The sequence below is a fragment of the Strigops habroptila genome, chromosome 8 (genome assembly GCF_004027225.2).
Source record: "Strigops habroptila isolate Jane chromosome 8, bStrHab1.2.pri, whole genome shotgun sequence".
NCBI lineage: Eukaryota > Metazoa > Chordata > Aves > Psittaciformes > Psittacidae > Strigops > Strigops habroptila.
The window spans coordinates 62,550,701-62,575,495 of NC_044284.2; the positions used below are offsets into that span (position 1 = coordinate 62,550,701).

Genomic DNA, 24,795 nt, shown 5'->3' on the forward strand with positions numbered 1-24,795 from the left:
TTGGAAGGGACCTTAAAGCTCCTCCAGTTCCAATCCCCTGCCATGGGCAGGGACACCTTCCACTAGAGCAGGTTGCTCCAAGCCCCTGTGTCCAACCTGGCCTTGAACACTGCCAGGGATGGGGCAGCCACAGCTTCTCTGGGCACCCTGTGCCAGCGCCTCAGCGCCCTCACAGGGAAGAGCTTCTGCCTCAGAGCTCATCTCAGTCTCCTGCCCTCAGGTTAAAGCCACTGCACATAAATTAAACTGCATATTAGTTAAAAAAGAGGGAAAGGAATGGCTCTGTTCACGGGAGAGAAACATTTTGGGAGTTTTTTGAAAATGATCTTTAAATGCTTAATGAGCCCTTTCCAGCCTGTTCCGCAGCGGGTTCATAGACCAGAGCCATAGAACTGAATTCCAAAATAGACATAGAAATAGAAAATACAAACAACTCAGTTGTCAGATGCTGACTGAAAACAACCTTCTGCTGACGCCAGAGCTCTGAGGTGGCTTCTGCTGAGCCACCCTTTCCCTTGGCTGTGTCACTGGGTGCTCTCTGAGCCTCAGGCAACAGAACCAGGGTGATGCAAGCAGCGAAACCTACTGAATTCATGTTTCCTACCAACATTTTAGTTACAGCTAAATCACAAAAGTTACATGAAATACAATGTTTTCATTTAGCTGTTCAAATTATACTATTGAAAAGGATAAACAGTATTTGTTCATTAGTCCTTATCTCCAATTTTTCCAGACAAAATCGCTGCTTTAATGATTTTTACAGCTCTTGAGACCATAACAAACTGAAGAAAAAGTGACAAAGTAGTCTGCATCCTTTTGGCTTGGTCTTTCATTCGTATGTATAAATAGGAGGCTTATGAATAATGGAGGTCTAAAAATCTGTTAGCATTTTTGCTGTTCAGAAACATATGATTAGCATTGCTCTGACTCCCAATAATGATATTCTTGTTCTCAGAGGTCATTCTTTATATCTGCACAACTGTCACTATATTTCTGGGTGTAAATAAGGCAAAATGTACATTAGAGATGCAATATGATGCACACCACGGCACTACCTCCTTCCTGTGTGCATAGTGCTATGCCTGCAACTGCTAATAATGTTAAACAAATGCTTCTGCCAGGTTCATGGCCATAGTCATGTTTGTTAATTTTCTCCCCCTTCTGAATACACACAACTATGAAAACACCTTGGGTGCAGGGGAACCTCCCAAAAGACACCTTTCCCACTGCAGCCCAGTTAAACCCTCTGCCAGCAGCTGTGTGGTTTCAGCCATCCTATGCAAGGCTGGACTATGTTGTTAACATAGAACCCCAGACTGGTTTGGTTGAAGGGAGCTTAAAGCTCATCCAGTTCCAGCCCCCTGCCACGGGCAGGGACACCTTCCACTAGAGCAGGTTGCTCCAAGCCCCTGTGTCCAACCTGGCCTTGAACACTGCCAGGGATGGGGCAGCCACAGCTTCTCTGGGAAAAGTCTGTGCCAGCGCCTCAGCACCCTCACAGGGAAGAGCTTCTGCCTCAGAGCTCATCTCAATCTCCCCTCTGGCAGGTTAAAGCCATTCCCCTTGGCCTGTCCCTACCCAAATCCCCTCCCCAGGTTTCCTGTAGCCCCTTTAGGTACTGGAGCTGCTCTAAGGTCTCCCCTTCAGGAGCCTTCTCTTCTCCAGGCTGCCCCAGCCCAGCTCTCTCAGCCTGGCTCCAGAGCAGAGCTGCTCCAGCCCTCGCAGCATCTCTGTGGCATCCTCTGGAACTGTGAAAATAGGGATTTTAAATCCCAATCTATTCAGCCTTCAAAGCCCCTGAGCCCCTTTGCGACTCTTCCATGCTTTGGTACTGTACAGGTACTGGGATGGGAAGAGGGGGTCTCCAGCTGGAACCACCTCTTACTCTTCATTTTCTACCTGTTTCAGTTTTACTTTAAGACCCGCATTTCACTGACATGGGGACTCCTGCAGTCTGGGTTCCCGACCTAACCACCTCCAGGTGAACCTGGGATTCCCAGGTGAAAGTAAGCCTTCTGAGAATAGAGGCTGAGACAACTCTTTCTATAGCAGTTTCATTCTCATTTATAGACAGTCTTGCCTGATCTACCCATTACTAACGTGTTTAGAGCAAGCACCCCCATCTCTGCAATCCTCATATGTATATAACGCATGCCTCAAAGGACTAGATGCTGCTCAACTGCTCTGATATTTGCTTTCACTGGCACAGCAATTTGTGAATAAGTTATTTAATAATTACTGTGTAATTAGAGTTCTGCGGATCCCTGATGAACTGAAATCCACAGACAATGCCTATCAAATGAATCATTACAAATCTCTATAAATTACATGGTGAAATGTGCCAATGTCATGACGAAACTCATAAAATGTCTACAATTTCTGTAAAAGGAGACTTAATTAAGGCTGGAGTTATGTCTGCACATCTCTGTGCAGAGTTTAAGGTGGAGCACATTGCAAGATTGCACTTTGAAGAGAAATAGAGCACCACATAATGCTACAAGTCAGAGAAAACAAGAGAGGAACACAAAGGTGAACCATAATGTGGATTATTACAGTTACAAATGAGTCACTGTACAACTGCTTTTCATTTGGTGCAGAAGCGTGTTGGAAAACAGGTAGAACAGGAGACGAATACTGCCTGGCTAATCTATAGAGCAAGTCATGCCAACACTCGAAGGAAGGAAATGCATTTATTGCCTGGGGAGCTATTAAAAGCTGAGATCAAGGAACAGAAGTCTGCTGCAAATAGCCTACAAGAAAATAGAATCTCCAAGCACACACATCAGCAGGCTAAAATAACAAACTGTGCTTCTAAACGGATTCACTTATCATCTCTCACAAGGGATTTGGGTCTATCAGACTGCGATAGCTGTTGTCAGACTTGATAGCTTCTCCCTGTTTAAGTCAGTGAAATCTCAAATGTTAGATTAGCCATTATTTCTGTGTTGGGATCCTGCCTCAGAAGATCCCACCCGAACCAACGAGTCCCTGCTGAGGTCAGACGGGCTTCTCTGCTCCTGCTTCCCATGCAGGATCAGCACAACTCATTAAGGGAAGTGTCACGCTGCAGCTCAGAATCTTGTTGCACAGATGAACTGCTATTAGCATATTATAAACATCATGTTAACATGCAAGAACTGAACACATTATTTCTGGAAACAGAAATATCTTCTCTGTTCTTCTGGATAACCAAACCCACCTAAATCTGGCTGGGCCAGCCCTGGCCTGGCCTGAACTCCTTACAGTTGCTCCGCAGTGCTAAGGATGCTTGCATTGACCCTTCTCACTGCTTTAATAACACATAAAACAAACTGGCTGCTTCTAATGTATTGAAAATGAAATAAATCTGCATCTGCACAAACAGGGATGCTGTTCTTAAATACAAAACAATAAAAAGCACCTGAAAGACATCTAGAAGTGAGAGTCTCTGGGAAGAGGACATGAAGCAGGGTTAGACCCAGGGCACTTGTTTGATGAATGCCAACCACACACCCCACTAGTTAAAAGGATAATAAAGTCAAGCCAGCACTAAACCCCTGGGTGAAACTGGGTTTGTTCAGCTTTCAGTGAGGTGTTCACTGGAACACCAGAAAGGGAATTTTACGCAAGAGCTGTGTCTTCGTTTTCGACTTTATTTTTGCATGGAGCAGACGTGAGGCTTTCGGTTCATTTCCTGAACAGTGAGGACAAATCCCTGTGGTAAACTCGCTAAGCTTCACTGCCAAAATAATTTTGGTTACGTGCCCCACTGCTCTGTATTGAAGACTGATGCAGAACCAGCTGTGTAAGGGTTAGAAATCCTTCTCTCTCAGCCTGGCTTTGCGCATGACAAAGTCATACCCACTCATTTTTGGACCAGCTTCATCCTCAGCTATATTATTAAAACAATTATTATGACATGTTCAAGGCCAGGTTGGACACAGGGGCTTGGAGCAACCTGCTCTAGTAGAAGGTGTCCCTGCCCGTGCCAGGGGGTTGGAACTGGATGAGCTTTAAGGTCCCTTCCAACCCAAACCAGTCTGTAGTTCTATCATTCTATAACTTTTAATGTGCAAGAGAAGTCCCAGGCAAAAAGTTAATACAATCTGTGGAGTGATGCTTTCAATCCTTTGCCTGGGAATTGTATGTAAAGCAATGCAAGCTTTTCGGGTATTTTTAATACCCTATTGACAGCTATTGACAGAGACCATAAAAACCTGAGCTTCCTTTCCTGCACTGACACAGGCATGTTCTGAAGATGCTGATCTGCTCAGGTCACACATTAAACTGTGGACCAATAATTTACAAAGCCCAGGAGCAGCGACTGCTGGTTGAAGGCAAATGCTGAAAGGTCAGGAATGAGCCTTTCATTTGCAAGCAAAACCAGACTGGCTGCAAAATACCTCTAGGAGAACTGTGGGACTGATGGGTGATACACTGAAACTGAGACAGGATGACGACAAGCAGTGCAGGGAAACGTTAATCCTCTTTTCGCATTACATCTAAATTCCCCTGCATTCAGGGGAAGTGTTTTGTTAGGTTGCAAAAAGTCCTATTTTGCTTCAAAATGCCAATGACTTAGTCATTAAAGTTCTATTTTAAACCAGACATACTTTATATAATACACTGCTTTGATATTACCAGGAAACTACTTTTTAAGCTCAACTCTAGATAAAGAACTTTGCTGAAGAACATATAGACATGCACAGAACTTCCTTTAGCTGTAAAATCATAGTTTTAAAAACATTCAAGTCTCTATTGATTTAGATAAAACATTGTTGGATCCTGACTCAAAAGTTTCTCCTGTCTGAGAGGCATTTTCTCATGCTCAAAGCTCTCTGGGAAGCTCATCGGCAGCCTTAGCCAAGAAAAGGGGCTGGTGTAGATGTACATTTCGTTGGATAGATAAATAAAAGCTGCACATGGCTGCTATACTGGGATTGTCTTAGTTTTCAGTGTAGTTACTTCATGAGATTTGTTGCTTTCTTCCTCACATCCAGTAATTTAAACATCTGATTCTTTTTCTCCAAATAACATTTTAACTGAATAAATGAACAGGATTTAAATGACCAAGTTCTCAGTTTGTAACGTTAGTAAATCTAAACACTTCCTAGTCTAAACCTCTGGATATCTCTTTACAGGCCAGTTTAGAAGGAAAACATCTATAACATTACCAGCACCTTACCACACAGTGACATTTAGATCACTGTTGTAGATTCTTCATAGCAGGACATTTTAAAGTCAAGATATCAGCTTTGTTACTTGGGATAATGTCTTTGGGGGAAAAAGTGTGTTTCTGAAAAATTCATCCCAAGTCTATTTCATGGAGTATTTCCAATATTGCCAGCCCTATCTAAGCATTTGATGCTAATGGGTTTTGCCTGAGGTTTGGAAAAGCCCAGAGAAAAGGAAGCTTTTATGCTCAATTTATTACTTAAAATCCAATCAAAATCTCAACGTACCAACCTGTAGGTGGAAGGATAACACCGAGTTCTCTATCTTAGATGCTTATTCAAATACCTCAGCAGTTTGTGACTTATGTGGTTAGGTTCAGAGGTTAATTAGTGTTTGCAGCGTGGGCTCACTGAAAACCCTCTCATTTTGAAAGCTCTACATCTACTTTTAGCTTTCTTGCAGACAAAAAAAGAATTCTTTTCTTCTTTCTCATTTGCTTCAGTTCACCAACTGTTCAAATGCTTGGGAACATGCAGCAGCTCTCAGGAGACTCTAAATACAAGCTGTGGACACCATCTCCAGCTCTATGTTTTTTTTGGTAATCTCTAAATTAAGAGGACACTTGACATGATAGAAGCAGACAGGTTTTCAAAGAAACTTTGCTTGCTTTCAAGCAACTGCTTTTACTAAATACCCTAGAACTTATTTGCTAAATTATCTCAATCACGGCATTTTCCAACCCGTTGGACTTTCAGCTTAAATAATGAAATCTTGGGTTTAAAATGGATTCCATGATCTTCATGAGTGTTCCTGATATCCTTGATCAATAGCTAATTCCTTTTTAAAGCCCCAGGAGCTTTGGTCTCAACATCTTCTTATGAAAATGACTTTTATAATTAATAACAAACTGCTTTGCATTAAGTTTAGAATTTGCCACTGATTAGTGTAAGTCAAAGCTCTCCTGGGCTTGTTTTATGAGGAAACTTCCTAGTACACCTTCTCTAGATGAGCCAATACTTCAATAAGCCTCTTTTCCTTTAGAAGATTGACAGTAATCATCTTTTATCTCTTGACATGGGAATTTTCTCATCCTTTGTTTCCTCTCACCTCCTTACAAACCTCCCCCTCCATTCTGCAAAGTATCTGAGGCCAAGGCTGAAGTCTCTGCTCCAGAGTTGTGGAATGTATTTATATCATTATGTTATCACATGTCTGGTTTTCATTCCATTTGTTAAGCGTGGTATTCTTCGGATTTTCAATTTTTCTTCAAGGTTTTCTACCCCTAGAGAAAAAGAATGAGCTCAAGAAGAGCTCCTTACCCTGACCAGGACGTGGGCAGCCGCTGCCTTCAGCAGCTAAGTTCCATGGATGACCTTGAATGCATAATCATCATAATGAACTGAACCCCAAGATGAACACTTAGACATGCTTCTACACGTGCTTCAAGCTCTCTGATTTATCAGCTCAGTAAGAAGACGTGTCTAAACATTGTTAGCTACGGTTATAATTGCACAATTGGGAGGATATAATAACACAAATGTAACTAAACATAATATAAAGGTAACTTCATTAAGGACCCAGGGCAAAGATCCCTGGCACTTTGGTTTGGTTTTGTCCCTTGAAACACAGATACAGTCTCAGGCCTTTAAAGTTTCTTCTAAACGTCAAGGAGATACACATGTTCCCGGCTTTGCTCAGACGGGGTATTTCTACCTTGTCCCATCTCAGTCTCTTATTGCCATGTAACTCATAATACACCTCAAGCTGGAAAATGGATTTAGAGAACATTTCCACTTGACCCTCAGTAATTGCTACCTGGAGCAGTAGTTGGCATCCATATGGAAAGATCTCAAACCCAACACCTAACAGGTTTATTACAACTTACATAAATGCAAGATTTGGCCATTTGTCTTATTTTGCATGAATATAAGAATTGAAAGTGCTGAGGTTTGAACTCTATAGGACTCCTTGGCTCAGCAATATCTTATGAAATTAGTCTTCCGGGGGTACCTGTGATGTAAAGAAAACTTGTGCACTGCTCAGCTGCATTGTACAACTGCATTCCACTCTGTGCAAGAGAAGACAGGTTTTTACTTTGCCCATGAATCCCACTGGGAACGCCTGAAAGTTTTCAGAGAGTTGTTTTGCACTGGGAACATGATCACTCAATTCAAATGTCCTGGATGGATACACCCTGATCTTTGAGACAGGTCCCTAAGGAACCAACCCCCAGATTTATAACCCTGCTTCTCTAATGCCCTCAATTTCAACACTCTGATCAGGAACTGGGTGTTTGTCCTGGTCTCCATCTCCAGGACGGGTAATTTCCATGATGGATCACCTTTCCAGGAGCAGCCAGTCCTATTAGCCAACTTGGATGTGGTAAACAAAGCCAAGGACTTAGACCAGAAACCCCATCAATGAAGACAGAGCACACACAGAGGGGAAAAAAACCCCAAATCCTCTTTAGTCTGGAAGGGAAGAGGTTCACCACACACTTACGAGCTTCCAGGTAGGACCCTACAGCTGTGGAGCCTTGCAGACCATAAGAAGCCATAAGAAAGCATCGCAGCTCAGATATATGACCACCCCTTTACAAATCATAGAATCCTAGAATGGTTTGGGTTGGAAGGGACATCAATTCCAACCCCTGCCACGGGCAGGGACACCTTCCACTAGAGCAGGTTGCTCCAAGCCCCTGTGTCCAACCTGGCCTTGAACACTGCCAGGGATGGGGCAGCCACAGCTTCTCTGGGCACCCTGTGCCAGCGCCTCAGCACCCTCACAGGGAAGAGCTTCTGCCTAAGAGCTCATCTCAATCTCCCCTCTGGCAGGTTAAAGCCATTTCCCCTTGTCTTGTCTCTACAGTCCCTGATGAAGAGTCCCTCAAGTGATTTGGAAGTGTCCAGAATGGATTCCAAATCTGTTCGCTGTCCATCCTTAGACACAGAGGAAGAAAGCAGCTCAGGGCAATGACTGTTCCCCTGGGGGAAGGACTGGAATGGTCGCCTCCAATGAAAAATCAGGTCCATGGCAACAGTTTTCTGCACTGTGATGTCAACAGCAGACTTCGGGCTTGATCCAAACCTTATTAAATCAATGTCTTCTGACTGACTGCAGCCTTTGAATAGGATCCTCATAAGCACAGGAATTTTTATTTAATTTTTTTATATGTATATAGAGATATCTATACACATTTGTTATTATTTGGTATAGAGCAGCCTGCCTGGCTGAGACATAACACTGAACCATGCAAATTGGTGTTGAGTTTGCTTTGCAGGCCAGTATTTGAGAGATCAAATATAAAATCTTTCTTAGGTAATTGGACAACAGCTAAAACTGTGGACACAAAGGGAATTTCCCTGGAGAGTCCCGATCTTCCTAGAAATGTCAAACTTGGTAACCCAGGCAAAGCTACTGAGCTAAAACTTAGCAGAAACCTGTCACATATCCAAATACACTAAAATACCATTTCTCAGTCAATAAAATGACAGTGCTGAGTTTAGCAGCGATACCAGGCTCTCTGAACAGAACACAACTCACACTAAAAGCCATGTGAATTACTGAAGATAAGGACCACAGCAGCAGCACCAGCCTTGTCCATGGGAAACATGGGACAATTCCAGTGGGAGCCAGCGCCAAGAAGATGCAGGTCAAGCCTTGTCTGCTTAAGGAGATTTAATTCCAGGCAGGATAACAAATGCAGGTCCTGAAGGAGGTTTTGGGCTGCAGCTGGGGCCATGCTCTGTGCACAGGGGAGCACATCCAACTGAGTGCCAGCAGCAAGAGCTGCGGCACCTCTAACCCAGCTCCGACTAGGTCACTGCACTGCATGGCCCCTTTGCTCTTAACATGGGTGCAGAGAGGCTGAGATTAAGAAGTTCACATCCCAGCTCCCAGATGTGTTTGGGAAAAAGAAAAAAAGAAGAAAAACAGGCAAAGAAACTAAAGCTTGCTAAAGCTGAAGGAAGAAGTGAGCACAGAAACCATTACGGTTTAAGTAGAGTCATTTTTCCCACATGACATCCTTGTCTCTAAATTGGAGAGACATCAATTTGATAGATGGACCACTCGGTGGATAAAAAACTGGCTCGATGGCCGCACGCAAAGAGTTGTGGTAAATGGCTCGATGTCCAGTTGGAAACCTGTAACGAGTGGTGTCCCTCAGGGATCGGTGTTGGGACCGGTCCTGTTCAACATCTTTGTCGGTGACATGGACAGGGGGATTGAGTGCGCCCTCAGCAAGTTTGCCGATGACACCAAGCTGTGTGGTTCGGTTGATACGCTGGAGGGAAGGGATGCCATCCAGAGGGACCTTGACACGCTTGTGAGGTGGGCCGATGCCAACCTTATGAAGTTTAACCAAGCCAAGTGCAAGGTCCTACATCTGGGTCGGGGCAACCCCAGGCACTGCTACAGGCTGGGCAGAGAAGAGATTCAGAGCAGCCCTGCAGAAAAGGACTTGGGGGTGTTGGTTGACGAGAAGCTTAACATGAGCCGGCAGTGTGCGCTTGCAGCCCAGAAAGCCAACCGTATCCTGGGCTGCATCAAAAGAAGCATGGCCAGCAGGTCGAAGGAGGTGATCCTGCCCCTCTACTCTGCTCTTGTGAGACCTCACTTGGAGTACTGCGTACAGTTCTGGTGTCCTCAACATAAAAAGGACATGGAGCTGTTGGAGCGAGTCCAGAGGAGGGCCACGAGGAGGATAAGAGGGCTGGAGCACCTCCCATATGAAGACAGGCTGAGAAAGTTGGGGCTGTTCAGCCTGGAGAAGAGAAGGCTGCGTGGTGACCTCATAGCAGCCTTCCAGTATCTGAAGGGGGTCTACAAGGATGCTGGGGAGGGACTCTTCCTTAGGGACTGTAGTGGTAGGACAAGGGGTAATGGGTTCAAACTTAAACAGAGGAAGTTTAGATTAGATATAAGGAAGAAGTTCTTTACAGTGAGGGTGGTGAAGCACTGGAATGGGTTGCCCAGGGAGGTTGTGGATGCTCCATCCCTGGCGGTGTTCAAGGCCAGGTTGGACAGAGCCTTGAGCCACATGGTTTAGGGCAAGGTGTCCCTGCCCATGGCAGGGGGGTTGGAACTAGATGATCTTAAGGTCCTTTCCAACCCTTACGATTCTATGATTCTATGATTTTGGGAGTATGAGTGCTGCTCAGGTATCAGACGCCATGAAATCCCCATGGTAAAATGGTGATGGAAGGGTCCCTGTCCCAGCAGCTTGGCCGCCCCATCACCACTGCTGTTGACAACGGCAGTGCAAACACGTGTGTATCGCTAAGTGAATTAACTCACTTTGGATCATTCCCTTGCTCGTTTCAGGAGAGGCTTTTATGAACTTGGATACAATTATTTTGCCATGGCACTGCCCTTCCCTCCCTCTGCCCAGATCTGATTTCTTCTTACTCCTGCGAAACCCTGCTCTTTCTTCTTCCCATGGTGACTATGATGGGTGGAAACTGGCTTCAGCTGTAGTAAGAAAATGTTTGGTTTCAATACAAAGGAAAAGTTACTAATACAGGAAAGAAGCATGACTATAAAATGACTGTAATGGTGGAGAATCACCATGGATCAAGGGGAGCAGGTCCAACAACTGCCAGGAGTGATGACTAGCATTGTGATTGTGCCCTTGTTCAGATGACTGAGGTGATCTTGGAAGACCTCTAAAGCCCAGTTTTAATTTGATTTTCATGACTTGGCACAGCAGGAGGCACTGCTGGGGAATTACCATGAAAAATGGTTGCCTGTACCCATATTTAGAAGACGTATCGTAGCAAGAACAAGATACCACTCTGCAGGTACCTCTAATACCTCTGGGTCTTTGATGTTCCAGTAGGCATAGCCAACACTACTACAGGTACACATAGTGCCACCACGGAGGAATATGCGTATCATTACATGTTATGTGCAATTTACAATGAGTTAATTTAAGTTTTTGGGAGTCTATTGTTGGGGTTTTTTTCTGCATTTCAGACATGAAACCCAATGTATTAAAAATATTAAGACACCAGTTTAATTAGGAATCTCGATGTAGGAACCAGGACACAATGCAATCAACACGTACAAATTGAGGGCACGGTCTGGCGCTTCCTGGCATGTAGAAATGTTTGAGACAAGATTATAAGCATGTTGCACTAACCAGAAGTTCACAGTTGGATGCTTATTCAATAAAGTAGTTCTGTTTAGCTGCAGCAATTAAATTAGTACAAAAAATGCTAGCACATCTCTCACACACCTTGCTACGCTCCTTTTCCTTCCAAATGTCTCTACTGACCTTTTCTGCAGCTCTTCACAATTATTTATGGTTTTGAATAATTACTGACAGTATATCTTAGATTTAAGTTTAAACCTGGACATCAGTGACACCTATGGATGATATAACCAGCATTTAATGGAAGGTATTTCTTTGGCAGCTATTGGTAACAGACATGAATGCTTCCTCTGTATTGCAGGTTTTCTTAAGAAAGGTACCACTTACCAGACAAGTAATTTATGTCATTCCTAGAAATACTAGGGAATGTATAGGAGGTGTGCTTTAGGAAATAATAATACCTTTACCCAAGAACACGCATGCACATATCTACTAGAGAATCATAGAACCACAAACTGGTTTGGGTTGGAAGGGACCTTAAAGCTCATCCAATTCCAACCCCCTGCCACGAGCACGGACACCTTCCACTAGAGCAGGTTACTCCAAGCCCCTGTGTCCAACCTGGCCTTGAAATAATGATTATTTTCATTTTATATGAGGTGATGGCTTACATGAATCCAGACTTTTGTGCATGACATGTCTTCAGGGGACACACAGAGATCACACATGTAGCAGTGAACTGAATGCATCTGTGAACAGTCTCTTCAGTAGGTTTATAGTTTCTAGAGATGTATGGATTATATCCACATCCAGATTAAAAACGTGAGATTTCAACAAGCAGTTTCCTGCCCTTATTTAACAAGTGCTCAGAGCAGGAGATAGGACAGTTGTCTGTCCTATCTGCCAAGCTCGCAGAGCTGTAGAGTTGACATCGCACCCCTGACCAAGCCACAATACTAAACCAACGCATCCTACAATTTGACTTGCACAGCCTGGATCTCTGGTACCACGGAGCAGGGCTGAGCCCCGTGCCTGGCCCAGGATCATCATCAGCAATAATCGTTACTTCAGGCCAGGTTGGACACAGGGGCTTGGAGCAACCTGCTCTAGTGGAAGGTGTCCCTGCCAGTGGCAGGGGGTTGGGACTGGATGAGCTTTAAGCTCCCTCCCAACCCAAACCAGTCTGGGATTCCATGATCTCAGTTTTGGCTGCTTAGGAAAGAGTTGAATAAATATACCTCGGTGTCAAGGGTTAATGATAACTCCCTCCCACTGCAATGGCCTTGCAAATTTGTTTGTAGAAATATGCCTTTTGACTAGAATTAAGATTGCACTAATTTAAACTCAAAACCTGCTTAATTAAAAAGGGGCTATTCCATTCCACATTGGCTCCTTGCCCCTGTAGATGGAACCTCTTACTCTGGGTACACATTAACACTTCATCTCCTGGGCTTAATGAATCAGCAAATCCATGCTTTATTTATAAGAAAGGACTAAGTTCTAATTCTTCTTAGGTTCCAGAAATTCTCTGAAAAGCCAGTGTTGGCAGTGCTAAACATCTGATCTATTAGGCACATAGATACTGGGATGAGACTGTCCAGTGAACACTCCTCATGCGGGTACTCTGGGAGGATCACATACATCATACTCTTACCCACAAAACCCAACGCATTTGGATGATACAGTGGACTTAGGCATGAATAAGTAGTGAATTGCCATTCATTATGAATTTACTGAAGCCACTGCTCTGTATTTTTCCTACAAGACTCAGTCTTTCTATTTTACAGCTTCTGAATTTATTATTAATAGCCAGATCTTGACTGGGGTGTTCATAACTCCCCAAATGGGAGGTTCTTTGCAAACTGCTCTGGTTCTCTGTCCCTGGGACAGAAGTGGCTCTGGGTGACCATCAGCAGCAGTGGGGCTGTCCTCTGGTTATGGGTGAGCTGCCATACCCCAGGCAAGCTCTCCTCCTGCTCCATCCACCCGTGGGCACCGTCAGATACAGCCCCCTTAATCTACCATCTATCTGCTCTGCTCAGCCCTTGTTGCAGCCACACAAAGCTGGCTTTTACCTTGCCCTGACCTCCCTTTACCTGCTTTATAACTTCCTATTAGCTCAAGATTGCCTTTATGGAACAGAACGCCAGAACCCTCTCTGTAGTAGAAGGAATAATCCTTTTTCTGGTATCCTTGAGTTTTATATTCACATAGGGTGCAGACACAAATAATGGAGAGTGGGCTTAGCTCTGTCACCGAGCTGTGCACATATGATGTCATTTATGTATTATATGAGGATGTGAAAAGAAAGTACAAATTTTCTAGCTCTGCAATATGCATTTTTCTCAAAAAAATTAAAATGTATGGGTTGGAAGGGAGCTTAAAGCTCATCCAGCTCCAACCCCCTGCCACGGACAGGGACACCTTCCACTAGAGCAGGTTGCTCCAAGCCCCTGTGTCCAACCTGGCCTTGAACACTGCCAGGGATGGGGCAGCCACAGCTTCTCTGGGCACCCTGTGCCAGCGCCTCAGCACCCTCACAGGGAAGAGCTTCTGCCTCAGAGCTCATCTCAATCTCTCCCCTGGCGGGTTAAAGCCATTTCCCCTTGTCTTGCACCTACAGGCCCTTGTAATAATTTAGGCTGAACAGCTCTGCACCTTGGACTGTATTGCACCAATGCAACCAACAGTTTAAAATACACACTGAAATAAGACATCGACATCTAGTTTTTAACATTTGCCAAGTAACATGATGATCAAATTATACTTAACCTTACATTTGACTATGAAATATTGCAGCCAACCATTAACTGCTATCACTTCCCCCCCCCCCACCTGAACCAGCACATATGTTCAGCTATCATTGCCAACAGAATAAAATGTAAGTAGCATCTCACTAGAGAAAATTCTCTCTGTAGGATTAAGGAGTCCACTCTTAATATGTTGCTACCCTGGGATTTTTTAATATTTTAATTAACACTTTTTTCTAGGTAATATTAATGCAAACTATGAGCAAGGAAAAACTGCCACATGATCTTCATTCCCAGCTGAAATCTAGATCACCACCTTCTGGAAACCTCTCCTTGTTTTGACTACATTAAAAAAATCATAGTGTAAAATAAGACATTTCATCTTGGTCTTTCAGTCAAACCTCTGAGCTAATGTCACCCCCATATTTCATTCCATGAGGTCAGGATCAGACCCAGAGTTCAGTATTTTCTATCAGACTCTTCTGCTTCACACATCCCATCCCTTTCATGATGGAGACATCTATTTTTATGATTTATAACAAAGTATTTGGTGCTTTTATGATGTTTCCAACCTCTGCATCTCAAAGTACTTTTAAAAGGTGGCTACATGGTACCTCAACAACTTGAAACTGATAAAATCCTCGCAGCAACGAGGAGAAGATTCAGCTCTGCTCTGTTCAAAATTAAACCAAACCTTCATTTTACCTTCTCTGAATTGCAAATACACCAAATAAGTCTCCGCTTCTGGCATAATATTCCTCTGTTTTCATTTCTCTGTTTGCATTTCCTGTTTACAAGTGCAATGTTTCCACTTTGCTGATGATTTCTCAAATACTGAATAAAGCGGCAAAAAGGCTTCATGCTATTTTCTGCTTATTTTGTCTCCTCTGCAGTAATTCAGCATATCCTGACAATACACATCATTTAAGAAGTATTTTCAGAAGAAAGTTTCATGGCTAGAAGGCAACAATCGCAGGATTTAAGCAACTGAAAATCTACATTTTCACCCAGTAAGGAGTATCTTTATGCAGATAAAAGTGTGTAGGATATATTCTAAGTTTTGTCTTTCAGTTTTATCACTATTAGAACAGATCAGCATCAAAGTTCAACGATGAACATCTTTGGCTGCCACTGACAGATGGCAACTGTGAAATACTACAAATTCACAGATATAAATATCTTTCAGGCAGGACATTTGAGAACCGTTTTAGACAACCTTCATGCTAAAAATCTTAACGCTTTGCTTTGCCTATTACAACCGCAACCAAAAGATTTCACTCCAAGTCCTCTGCAAGTGCTCTGTACCAGAGGCCAACAACCAATGACCTGACCCATGAGCAGGGCTCTGGCACCCTCCAGTTCTCCAGCTCAGTATAGTCCTTGAAGCTTACTGAAAAAGTTCATAACTTTATTTACACTGGTTCCTGTGATCCAATATCGCTATTCTGAGCAGAAATATGTAATGCTAACTCTGCCTCTATACCACGACGGCGGGTTGGGTTTGGTTTTGGGTTTGATAGATTCATAACCTACTGATACCACCAAAGTGTGCCATCACTTCCAGAACAGCAACCCTCCTGCAGCATGGAATAAAGAACTCTCTGCATCATTTCCCAGGACTGAGGAACTCCATGGTATTTATACACCTTGTGAAGAAACCGGGTGGGGGGGGAGAGGAAAAAAACCACACTCCTATTTTTTGGCTTTTGAATCCTTGTATGTGGAAACAAACAACCATGAACATTTGCCACATGTCCACGTTACTTACGGTTGAGAGGCAGGCTGGCATTGGTCGTCCCTAGCTTGTTGGCAGCGACACATGTATAGTTGCCAAAATGCTCTTCTGTCACATTGGTAACAGTAAGAAGTGATCTTGTGCTATAATTTTTAATAGTGATTCCTTGTTGACCATTGATCAGTCTAGAAAGCAAAAAGAAAATGTCTATAACTCATATACCACAGCAATGATTTTCTTTTATTCTTTCTGTTTTCAATCTTCTTTTCTCCTGTTTTTCTCCATAAAACTGGTAGCACAGTAAACTGTTTGCAAGCTGCCAGCATAGTCTGTCTAGCAAAATTACCACAGCAGCAGATAGGACAGGCTATGGGCAACACTGAAGCTGCAGGGTGTTGAGGGGAACAGGTTCTGTTTGTGTGTCCTACAGTCGAAATGACGACTGACACCTATAGCCCTGCCTGGCTATGGCATAGGACATAACTCTCAGATGTAGAGCTTAGATTTTAAATTGGGCAAACCTAACTAAACCTTTAAATACCCTATTTTGGGCAGAAAATAGTTACGGTAAGTGTTTCAGAGAGCGTTTTGTCAGGCTCTGGCGATTGTTGGTGTTCCTTGCACACCTCTAACTGATGACAGATGAGGGTTAGGTAACTAGAAATTGTGACCACAGTTTATTTTACAGGCCTCTACAGCTACAAATTAGACATGCAGTTAGGAAAGATGTGCTCAGCATGCTGAGACAGCAACCTGAATAGGAACCAGGGAACGGAGCGTGGGAAAAGGTAAACCAGGGCTCTTTTCCTCTCTGGCTTTGAGCTTCTCACCCCAAATTTCATAGGAACTGTGCAGGCCTTTTGGTGTTGCTTCCAAAGCCAAGTCAGAAGCACCACTGCTGCACTGGGGCAAAGAAAGACGGACGACTTAAATGTTTGTTGTAGGTAAACCATCTTTGGGCAAAAAAAGGAGATCAGGAGAGTAACCACGTTATTAAAATACTAGCTACAGCTGACTGATTACTCATAATTCCTTGTATCTCCCACAGGGAGCAGAGTTCCAGATCAAGTATACAATTTTTGTCTGATAAATTGAAAGATATAATCATACATCCTGCGAATGAATGCAATCCTCTGGCATTCTCTCTAAAAACATTTCAAGTCTATCATTAATTGCACTTCTGCACACTGTGGACTGACACTTCTTATCCTTACATGAGTGCCTCTGTTCCACTTGGTCACTCTATGCTGCTCCACATGCAGGGGGTTTCTCTTGCCTGCGCAGTTTTTGTTGCTGTAAAGGACTTAGGTCTGCTCTGCACAGCCCGTGGTTGGGCAGAGGACATAGCACATGCCATGGACACATGGTTTTGCAAGAAACATAAAAAAATGGGATTGAAATGCCTGGTTTGGGGTGAATGCTGCAGTTAGAACATTCATCTTTTGCCCAGACTTGTGAAAGGCAAAAGTTTGTCCTTCCAACCTATGCATATGGATGTTTGATGAACCAATGACTGGGCAGCTGTGTGAGGAAAGGCTGAGAGAGCTGGGCTTGCTCAACCTGGAGAAAAGAAGGCTCAGAAGAGACCTTGTCACCATGTTCCAGTATTTAAGAGGGTGGCTACAAAGAAGATGGAGACTGCCTTTTATCCATGGGACTCCTCAGAAAGATGAGGAGTGACGGGCACAAGTTACTCCTGAGGACATGCCAGTTGGATACAAGAGGAAAATTTTTCCCAATGAGAACAACCAGTCACTGGAATAATCTCCCCAGGGAAGTGGTGACTCCCCAGCGTTGGACACTGTTAAGACTGGGCTGGACAGGGTGCTGGGACATCTAGTCTAGGTCATGCTTTGCCTAGAAAGGTTGGACCAGATGATCCTGAGGTCCCTTCATCATTCTATGATTCCCCTTCTAAAACTGCCAATGTCTGTCCCTCCTCTTCCTGCCTTTCCTGCAGGAAAATCCAAGAGCTTCCCCTGCTCCAAAACCCCCTCTGCTCCGATGCTCCCACACCAGCACCCTGTGGATCGGAGCTGGTGACAGCGCTATCAGTGTGGTGGCACTTGGTGCTGGAAGGCTGAGCAGGCAGGCGCTGAGCACCACAGCCCAGTTACTCACTCCAGCCCCAGGGCAGATGCTTTCCTCCAAGTGCCCCTTCCCCAGCTCAGCCTCAGCCACCATCCCTTCCGCTGCTTTTTGGGGTGTCAATCCCATCGTCTCCTCTCCCAGGAGAGGAGTACCGGGTACTGGAGGTACTGGATCACAGGGTACTGGAGCAATCTTCCACCTGTGGCTTATTCCTACTGGCAGTTTCCAAGCTACCTCCATCCTTTCAGCCCATAACTGCAGTTTGAACTACTATTTCTATTTTACAGCTGTAAAGGTTTAACTCATTTTTTTTTGCCCAGAAATCACTGGAGTGTTGGGATTTCTGCCATCCCCTTGCCCTGTTAGAGATGAAATTGTATCAAAACTGAACTGCATCCGCTCAATGTGATCTGCTGCCTTCCCCAGGCTGCCCAAAGGATGAGAACTGGGAGTGCCTGTTGGGTTCTCTTCCCCTTCTTCCCCTCTCACTGCTCCTGCCACGCAGTTGATGCATGACCTTCCCTCCATGTCCCTCCTGGGAAGAGGCTGACACTGGGGGAGTGAATGGGATGGGATAGATGTGCCTATCAATAAGCCACACAATTAACAGACCGAGGAGTCATCATTAGTTAGCATAAACTCAGCAGTTTTGAGGATTCCCATTTGCAGTTGTAAGAACCAGATGCTTTTACTTTCAAATTACTCCTGAGTGCTGCTCTGCTTTGCTTATTGACTGAACACAGCACTTACGACTTGTCTGGGTTTTACCAAGTTATTTTAAGTTTACCAAGTTATTTTAAGTGCAGCCACCCTACACATTTCTTCACCTTACTGCTTTGTACCAGTAGTTCTAAAGGGAAGAGTGATCTCCTGTTTACTCCAGAGACTATGCATTCAGAGAAGCTCATGCATCATTGCCAGCCCTGAGGGGTACCTTTGGTTTCATATTTGGATACCTTCATGTTATTATAATATATTAAGCCATTATAATGAGTTTTGTGGTTTCAAACCTAAGTCTTGTTTGCTTTATCAAGGATAAGGGAGTTTATATTTTTAGATAGGTGACTTTGAAGCTTCTTCCCTGTGTTTGTTTAATATCTGAGATCTAATTTCTCCATAACCCTATAACGCATCACACTTGAGCAGTTGTGGAGCTGAGGCACTGGGAGTGAAAGCAGCGAAGCCTTCTTCCTCTCCACAGGGAATCCTTGCACAGCTTTAGAACCACACATATTTATAATTTTAAGATGCTTTCACTAGCTTTCCCCCAATTTCCATTCCATTCTCAGCCCACTAAACCCTCTATGGGCCTGTGGAGCCACCCAGCAGCTCCCATATGGAGTTCAAGGCACTGCTTTTGACAGATAAAGTGCTAATTGGTCTGAAACCTGCCTGTGAGACCTCTCCTGGCCTGTCCCAGGTACAGGAGGTGAGCGGAGGTGGTGTGTCTGCCTGGCTCCGGGGCTTTGGGCTCCTTACCTTGCACTCGGCCAAGGAAGAGGATCTCATAGCAGCATGTGCACCAGCACTTGCAGAAGATTAACAAACAGCAGCTCTTATGAGCTCAGTGATTAGGTAGAATTAGCCCTGCCAGCTCTGCCTCACAGACAAGCTGTTTTAAGTGACTGTAGTCTGCGACTGCTTTTATGTTTACTGTTAATAGCTATTTTATGATGAGATGATCCCTGGAGTTTGGAAACTGTGTGTTTGGATATACATTAATCAAGGTAACAACGATACAGTTTAAAGACCCAAAAGGCTTGTTTCAGACACTGAACATACAGTTTAGGTTTCAGTTTTAACTCCTGCTGTTCGTTTGTTCAACAATCTACAAACCCCGCCCAAAAAAGGTCCCAATCCAAAAAGGAATAAAAAGAAGATCCCAATCCAAGACTAAGCGAAGAAAATCAGATTCTCTGTATGCTTTTACCAGAAAATATAGCAGGGTGTGCACTCCCAGTGTATAAATCTAGTCTTGTAGTGTATCTGCAAATAGATAATGTACCTGCTACTCTGAACTACCTGTGAGAGCTGACTGCTCTCAGTGCTGCACTAAAACAACACCTGAGCTGTCCAAGGCTCATTCTGCACTGGCTCTCCATGACCCAGAGGTGAAGAGGATATACTGGAGGAAAAAAGCAATGTTTTTCTCTTTCCTGCAAGCAGTGGAGGTTCAGGGATCCCCAGTAGCTCTGTAGTCATCTATGCCTAGCACATATGCCAACAACAGCTTAACAAAATAGGATGGGCATAATGTTTGAGCAGTAAGAACAATAGGACAGTGCATTTCTTGCCGATTATAGCCAGCCTCAGGTGAAACCCCCACTGAACCAGAAAACGTCACAATTTTGGTGTCCTGAAGTGCTCTGCTTAGGTGTTCCCGCTGCTCACAATGAGAGGAATTGGTCAATGTTATGAGCCGAAAGGTGATTATCACACTGGAAGCGGCAAATTGAATCCAGAGTGCTAAACCCTGCCCTACAATACTTTGTACATAAAATATGTTTCTGCTGCAACTTCCCCCAACATGTGCACAACATAATTTGCATTGTTGGAAATAGATGCCAATGCATTTTGCCAACAGAACATTTACTGTTATATATAGTAAAGATCAATTACAGTGTTTTACAGAACGCTTTAGGGTATGGTCCATAGTTAGGGCTGCTCTGAAAGTCACAAAGGAAGAGGAGCAGCTACAGCCTGTGAAGGGGAGCAGCTGGCCAGGGGAAAATGAGCTGACAGATGGCTTTTTATGAAAAATGATTGTTAATATTCTCACATCAGCTTCCAGGTTTAATGGGATGTTTGAGCTGCGAAACCCAACACTCAGAAGCCAGGAAATTCCAGAAGCTGGAAGGTGCATCTGGACAGTCGCTTACAAGAGACACTATCCACTTGCTTTTGCACTAACGTGCAAACTTAACAGAAATACACTTTTAGATAAACTAAGAGGCATAAACCAAAGCTTCCTATCCAAAATGGAAAATGTCTACCTATTTAATGAGGTGGGTTTTAAAATGATGTTGGTTATCATCACACAGCACTAATGACCTGAAGGTAAAGCTGCCTGTAAACAAAACCAAAGCACATGGTCAGTTTTGGGGGTTCAGGCAGAGCCCCCATGAATGCTATGATGTGCAGCAGCTCTGTGGATGATAAACCCATGGCCTAGACCACAAATGGCCCAACTGGGAGAAAATTCATCCACATTAAGGTTTGGTTGAAAGTCTTGTTGAAACAACCTTTCCAACCACAAACCCTCAGCAGGACACACATGAAGATGGGTTTAAAAAAACATAAATCCTTTCAGTAGAGCTTTTCAGTGCCTTTCTGGTTATTGTACCTACAAGGTTGTAATTACTAAAGCATATTGAGAAATTAGGCTCATTATTGCAACGCTCCCTGTCACAGCCCAGTCATGGACATCCTGCTAACACCTTTAAGAGCACAGAAACTACAACCACAAGGAAACCAAGAAACTGCCCCCAGAGCCATGCACAGCACAGCTGTTGGTAGCCAACACTTCTGTTGGCTCTGGCTGCTTTAAACCACTGTTTAAAGCTCAGCACTGATGTCAGGACAGCCTGATGGTCACATCATCACAGGGGACAGAGCCAGCCTGGTGGTCTCCTCTGTCTTCCACTCTGGTCCCCAGCATCCCCAGCAGCACAAGAGGGTCGGCGAGCGCTGGCTACTTACTTCCTCTCTCCTTTGTACCACTCAAAGACCGGGGCAGGAACTCCTGCACCTTCGCACCGTATCAGGCCGTTCCCTCCAAGCACCACACCGCTGGATTTAAGTTCCTGAATTGTGGGAGCAACTGAAAAAAAAGAATTGTAAAACGGACATTTGCATCTCGATATGCAGATCACTCCATGCTGATTCCTTGCAGCACGCTCTGTGTTACTCTCTGCCTGGTGCGTGGTTTCCAACTTGAGTCACATTCAATCACGTTTTCTTCCAGCAGTGTGAAAATTATCCCACACAGCAGATTCTGACATATATTCTGTGTATCTGGTGTAAAAAAACACAACTGAGACATGAAGAGATATCAAGCCCATACTGAAAAAGCTGTTTATCCGACTCAGTTACTCAACGTAAAGATTAACTATTTATAAGCATTAGTGTCGTACGAGATGTATTTAAAACATCAGAATCACAAAGAAAGCACATGAAGAACTGGCTGAGAGGCTGCAGAGTCCCACGGGGCTTGGCCAAGGAGAGGATGGCAGCACCCAGGGCCCAACACAAAGATAGGACCAGTACCACTTATCCCAGCCTGGTTTGGGTTGGAAGGGACCTTAGAGCTCATCCAGCTCCAACCCCTGCCACGGGCAGGGACACCTTCCACTAGAGCAGGTTGCTCCAAGCCCCTGTGTCCAACCTGGCCTTGAACACTGCCAGGGATGGGGCAGCCACAGCTTCTCTGGGAAAAGTCTGTGCCAGCGCCTCAGCACCCTCACAGGGAAGAGCTTCTGCCTCAGAGCTCATCTCAGTCTCCTCTCTGTCAGCTTCATGTCTTCTGCAAATGCCCCATAAACCCCGTTAGGCTCTGAAAGCCTTTGTGCTCTTGTTTTGCATATTAAAAGAACAAACTTACCTTTGCAATTATGAACCAACCACAACTACCATATAACAACATGACTTTTCCACTACTGCAATAGATACAGAGTTGTTTCAGTAAATCTATTTTGTCTTTTTAAATAGCAAACATTTTAAATAGCAATAAACATCTTAAACATAGAACTACAGATACAAATGCAGATAAAAAGTGATTGTCAGTTTTTCCCGTTGCCAGCAAAAGGCAACTGAAAGCTGAAAATAAACCAGAACAAACTCCTCAGGAAAGATTATCACAGGAAAGACGGAACAACAATTGCCTTCTCCCTGGAATTTCTTTTACATCTTCTGGTTTTCAACAATAATTTATGTGCATCATAAAAGCGCCATAAAAACCAAACCACAGAACTTGTAAATAACAATCTGTTTATTTTTTCCTGAGCAGTTTTCCAGATGTTGCTTTAAGGTGTTTATGTACATATAAAATGCTGACTGCCTCTCGGCTGCTTCTTCCACCCTCAGTCCCATTGCTCACGTTAAGAGACCATAATGTTTTATGGGAAGCAGCCGCAGTAAAGAAGCCTTAGAGATCTGAAGGAGCAGCATGACAGCCAAGTTCCTGGCCCGGGTGGTCAGGCCCACTGCACACCCATCCATCACCAACACCACCCGTGGCTGCTGTTCCAGATGTGTTGGACATGGCACAGGAATCCAGCTGTTACAGCCAGGGAAAGCAAACATGCACTCCTAGCACTTACACACAAACCTTGATGTTTAACAAAACCACCTAAGGATGTTTTGGGTGGGATTAAACAGAGAACTGGTTCTTTCTTGCCCATTGCTCACATCCTGCCCCAAGTCAAGCAGACAGACAGACTACAATCTCCCACAGCCAGCAAACACATCTCTGCCTTCAACTTTCGCTTCCACGATTACATCAAACCAATCCATGGATTTATTAACTTTCAACCAGTAACATGACAATTTCAAGTAGATAGTAAACATATAACTGATTTGCATGACCACTTCTCCATAAACCGCATAGGAAAAACATCAGACATAGTTGTTACTCTATAAAAATAACAATGACACATAAAGCTTACTCCTTCCTGAGAAGCGAAGCACTTCATGCAGCCAAGACCTTCAAAGAATAACTTTGAGTGAGACTGATGACATGAAGAGCTGTGAACGGGTCACATTTTGCCTTTGCTCCTACAGCACCGTGTAGCACCAACACCTACTCAGAGCACCGCAAAGCTTGTGGCTCAGCTTCGAAAAGAATAACAACTAAAAATGTCCAAGATGAGACATACAAAAGCAAAACTCATGTGAGATAAACCATACAAAAGCATTGGCTGAATGATAATCATCTCATCCAGCTCCAACCCCCTGCCACGGGCAGGGACACCTTCCACTAGAGCAGGTTGCTCCAAGCCCCTGTGTCCAACCTGGCCTTGAACACTGCCAGGGATGGGGCAGCCACAGCTTCTCTGGGAAAAGTCTGTGCCAGCGCCTCAGCACCCTCACAGGGAAGAGCTTCTGCCTCAGAGCTCATCTCAATCTCCCCTCTGGCAGGTTAAAGCCATTCCCCTTGTCCTGTCCCTACAGGCCCTTGTCCAAAGCCCCTCTCCAGCTTTCTTTCAGCCCTCTTTATCCACCTTTCTCTCCATCACCATGCAGTGGCTCCCTGGAAAGCTTTGTAGTAAGAAACTTTGGTTTTCCTCCACTATGCAAAGGGAGTGAAAATATTTGGTGGGTTTTTTTCTAATTGAGGGTGGGCAGGATTATTAGCAAAAAGCCTGATTTTGAAGTGAATGTACCACACTGTGTGCACACTGCTCAGACAATACCGAATCCTCAAGAGCTGAGCAGAAAGAGCAAATAAAAGACCAGCAAAGGCCTTCATGTAGAAGGTTCTGATCTAAAAAGCACCACCTTCCTGCTCCTCAGTGGGACCTGCTCACGTTTTGCTGGGTGTTCTGTGGGTTTTGGGGGACTTTTGTCATTGTTTGACTTGCTTTGGCTGTTTGTTTTTTAAATAAATCACTGCTAATAAATTCATAACTTAAATTATCCATAAAAACATACAGCTTGCCAATGTTTTTTGTGGCAGGAGCCCCAGGCACCGTGCTCCCAATGCAGCTGGGAAGGGCATGTTGGCTGGATCCCAGCTACAAATCATGATTCCAGGCTTTGCTGTCTGCTGAGACCAAGGTTTGTTTGGGAAATATAGGAAAAGTTCTGAAAAGGAAGTTTTTTTAGATCTCCCTTTCAGAAGGATTTCAGCTTCTGTTTGTTCACAATAAACCTAAAAATCAATATTCCCTGCTCTAGGAAATCCCTGGTTAATGCTGGGATGAAAACAGAAACCAAGGACAGCTTGGAGCCACTGTTCTCTCAGATTTCCCCTT

General features: G+C 44.1%; 1 protein-coding gene across 1 annotated transcript in view; it reads right to left on the reverse strand.

Annotated features, from left to right (window-relative positions):
• Window positions 1-24,795, reverse strand: part of NEGR1 (neuronal growth regulator 1) — a 306,944-nt gene that overhangs the window by 71,319 nt on the left and 210,830 nt on the right. Inside the window, exons 5-6 of the mRNA XM_030494056.1 lie at window positions 21,524-21,644; window positions 15,767-15,918 (exon numbers count right to left, since the gene is read on the reverse strand). Coding sequence (XP_030349916.1) covers window positions 15,767-15,918; window positions 21,524-21,644 — 273 coding nt within the window. The remainder of the gene's footprint in view (window positions 1-15,766; window positions 15,919-21,523; window positions 21,645-24,795) is intronic.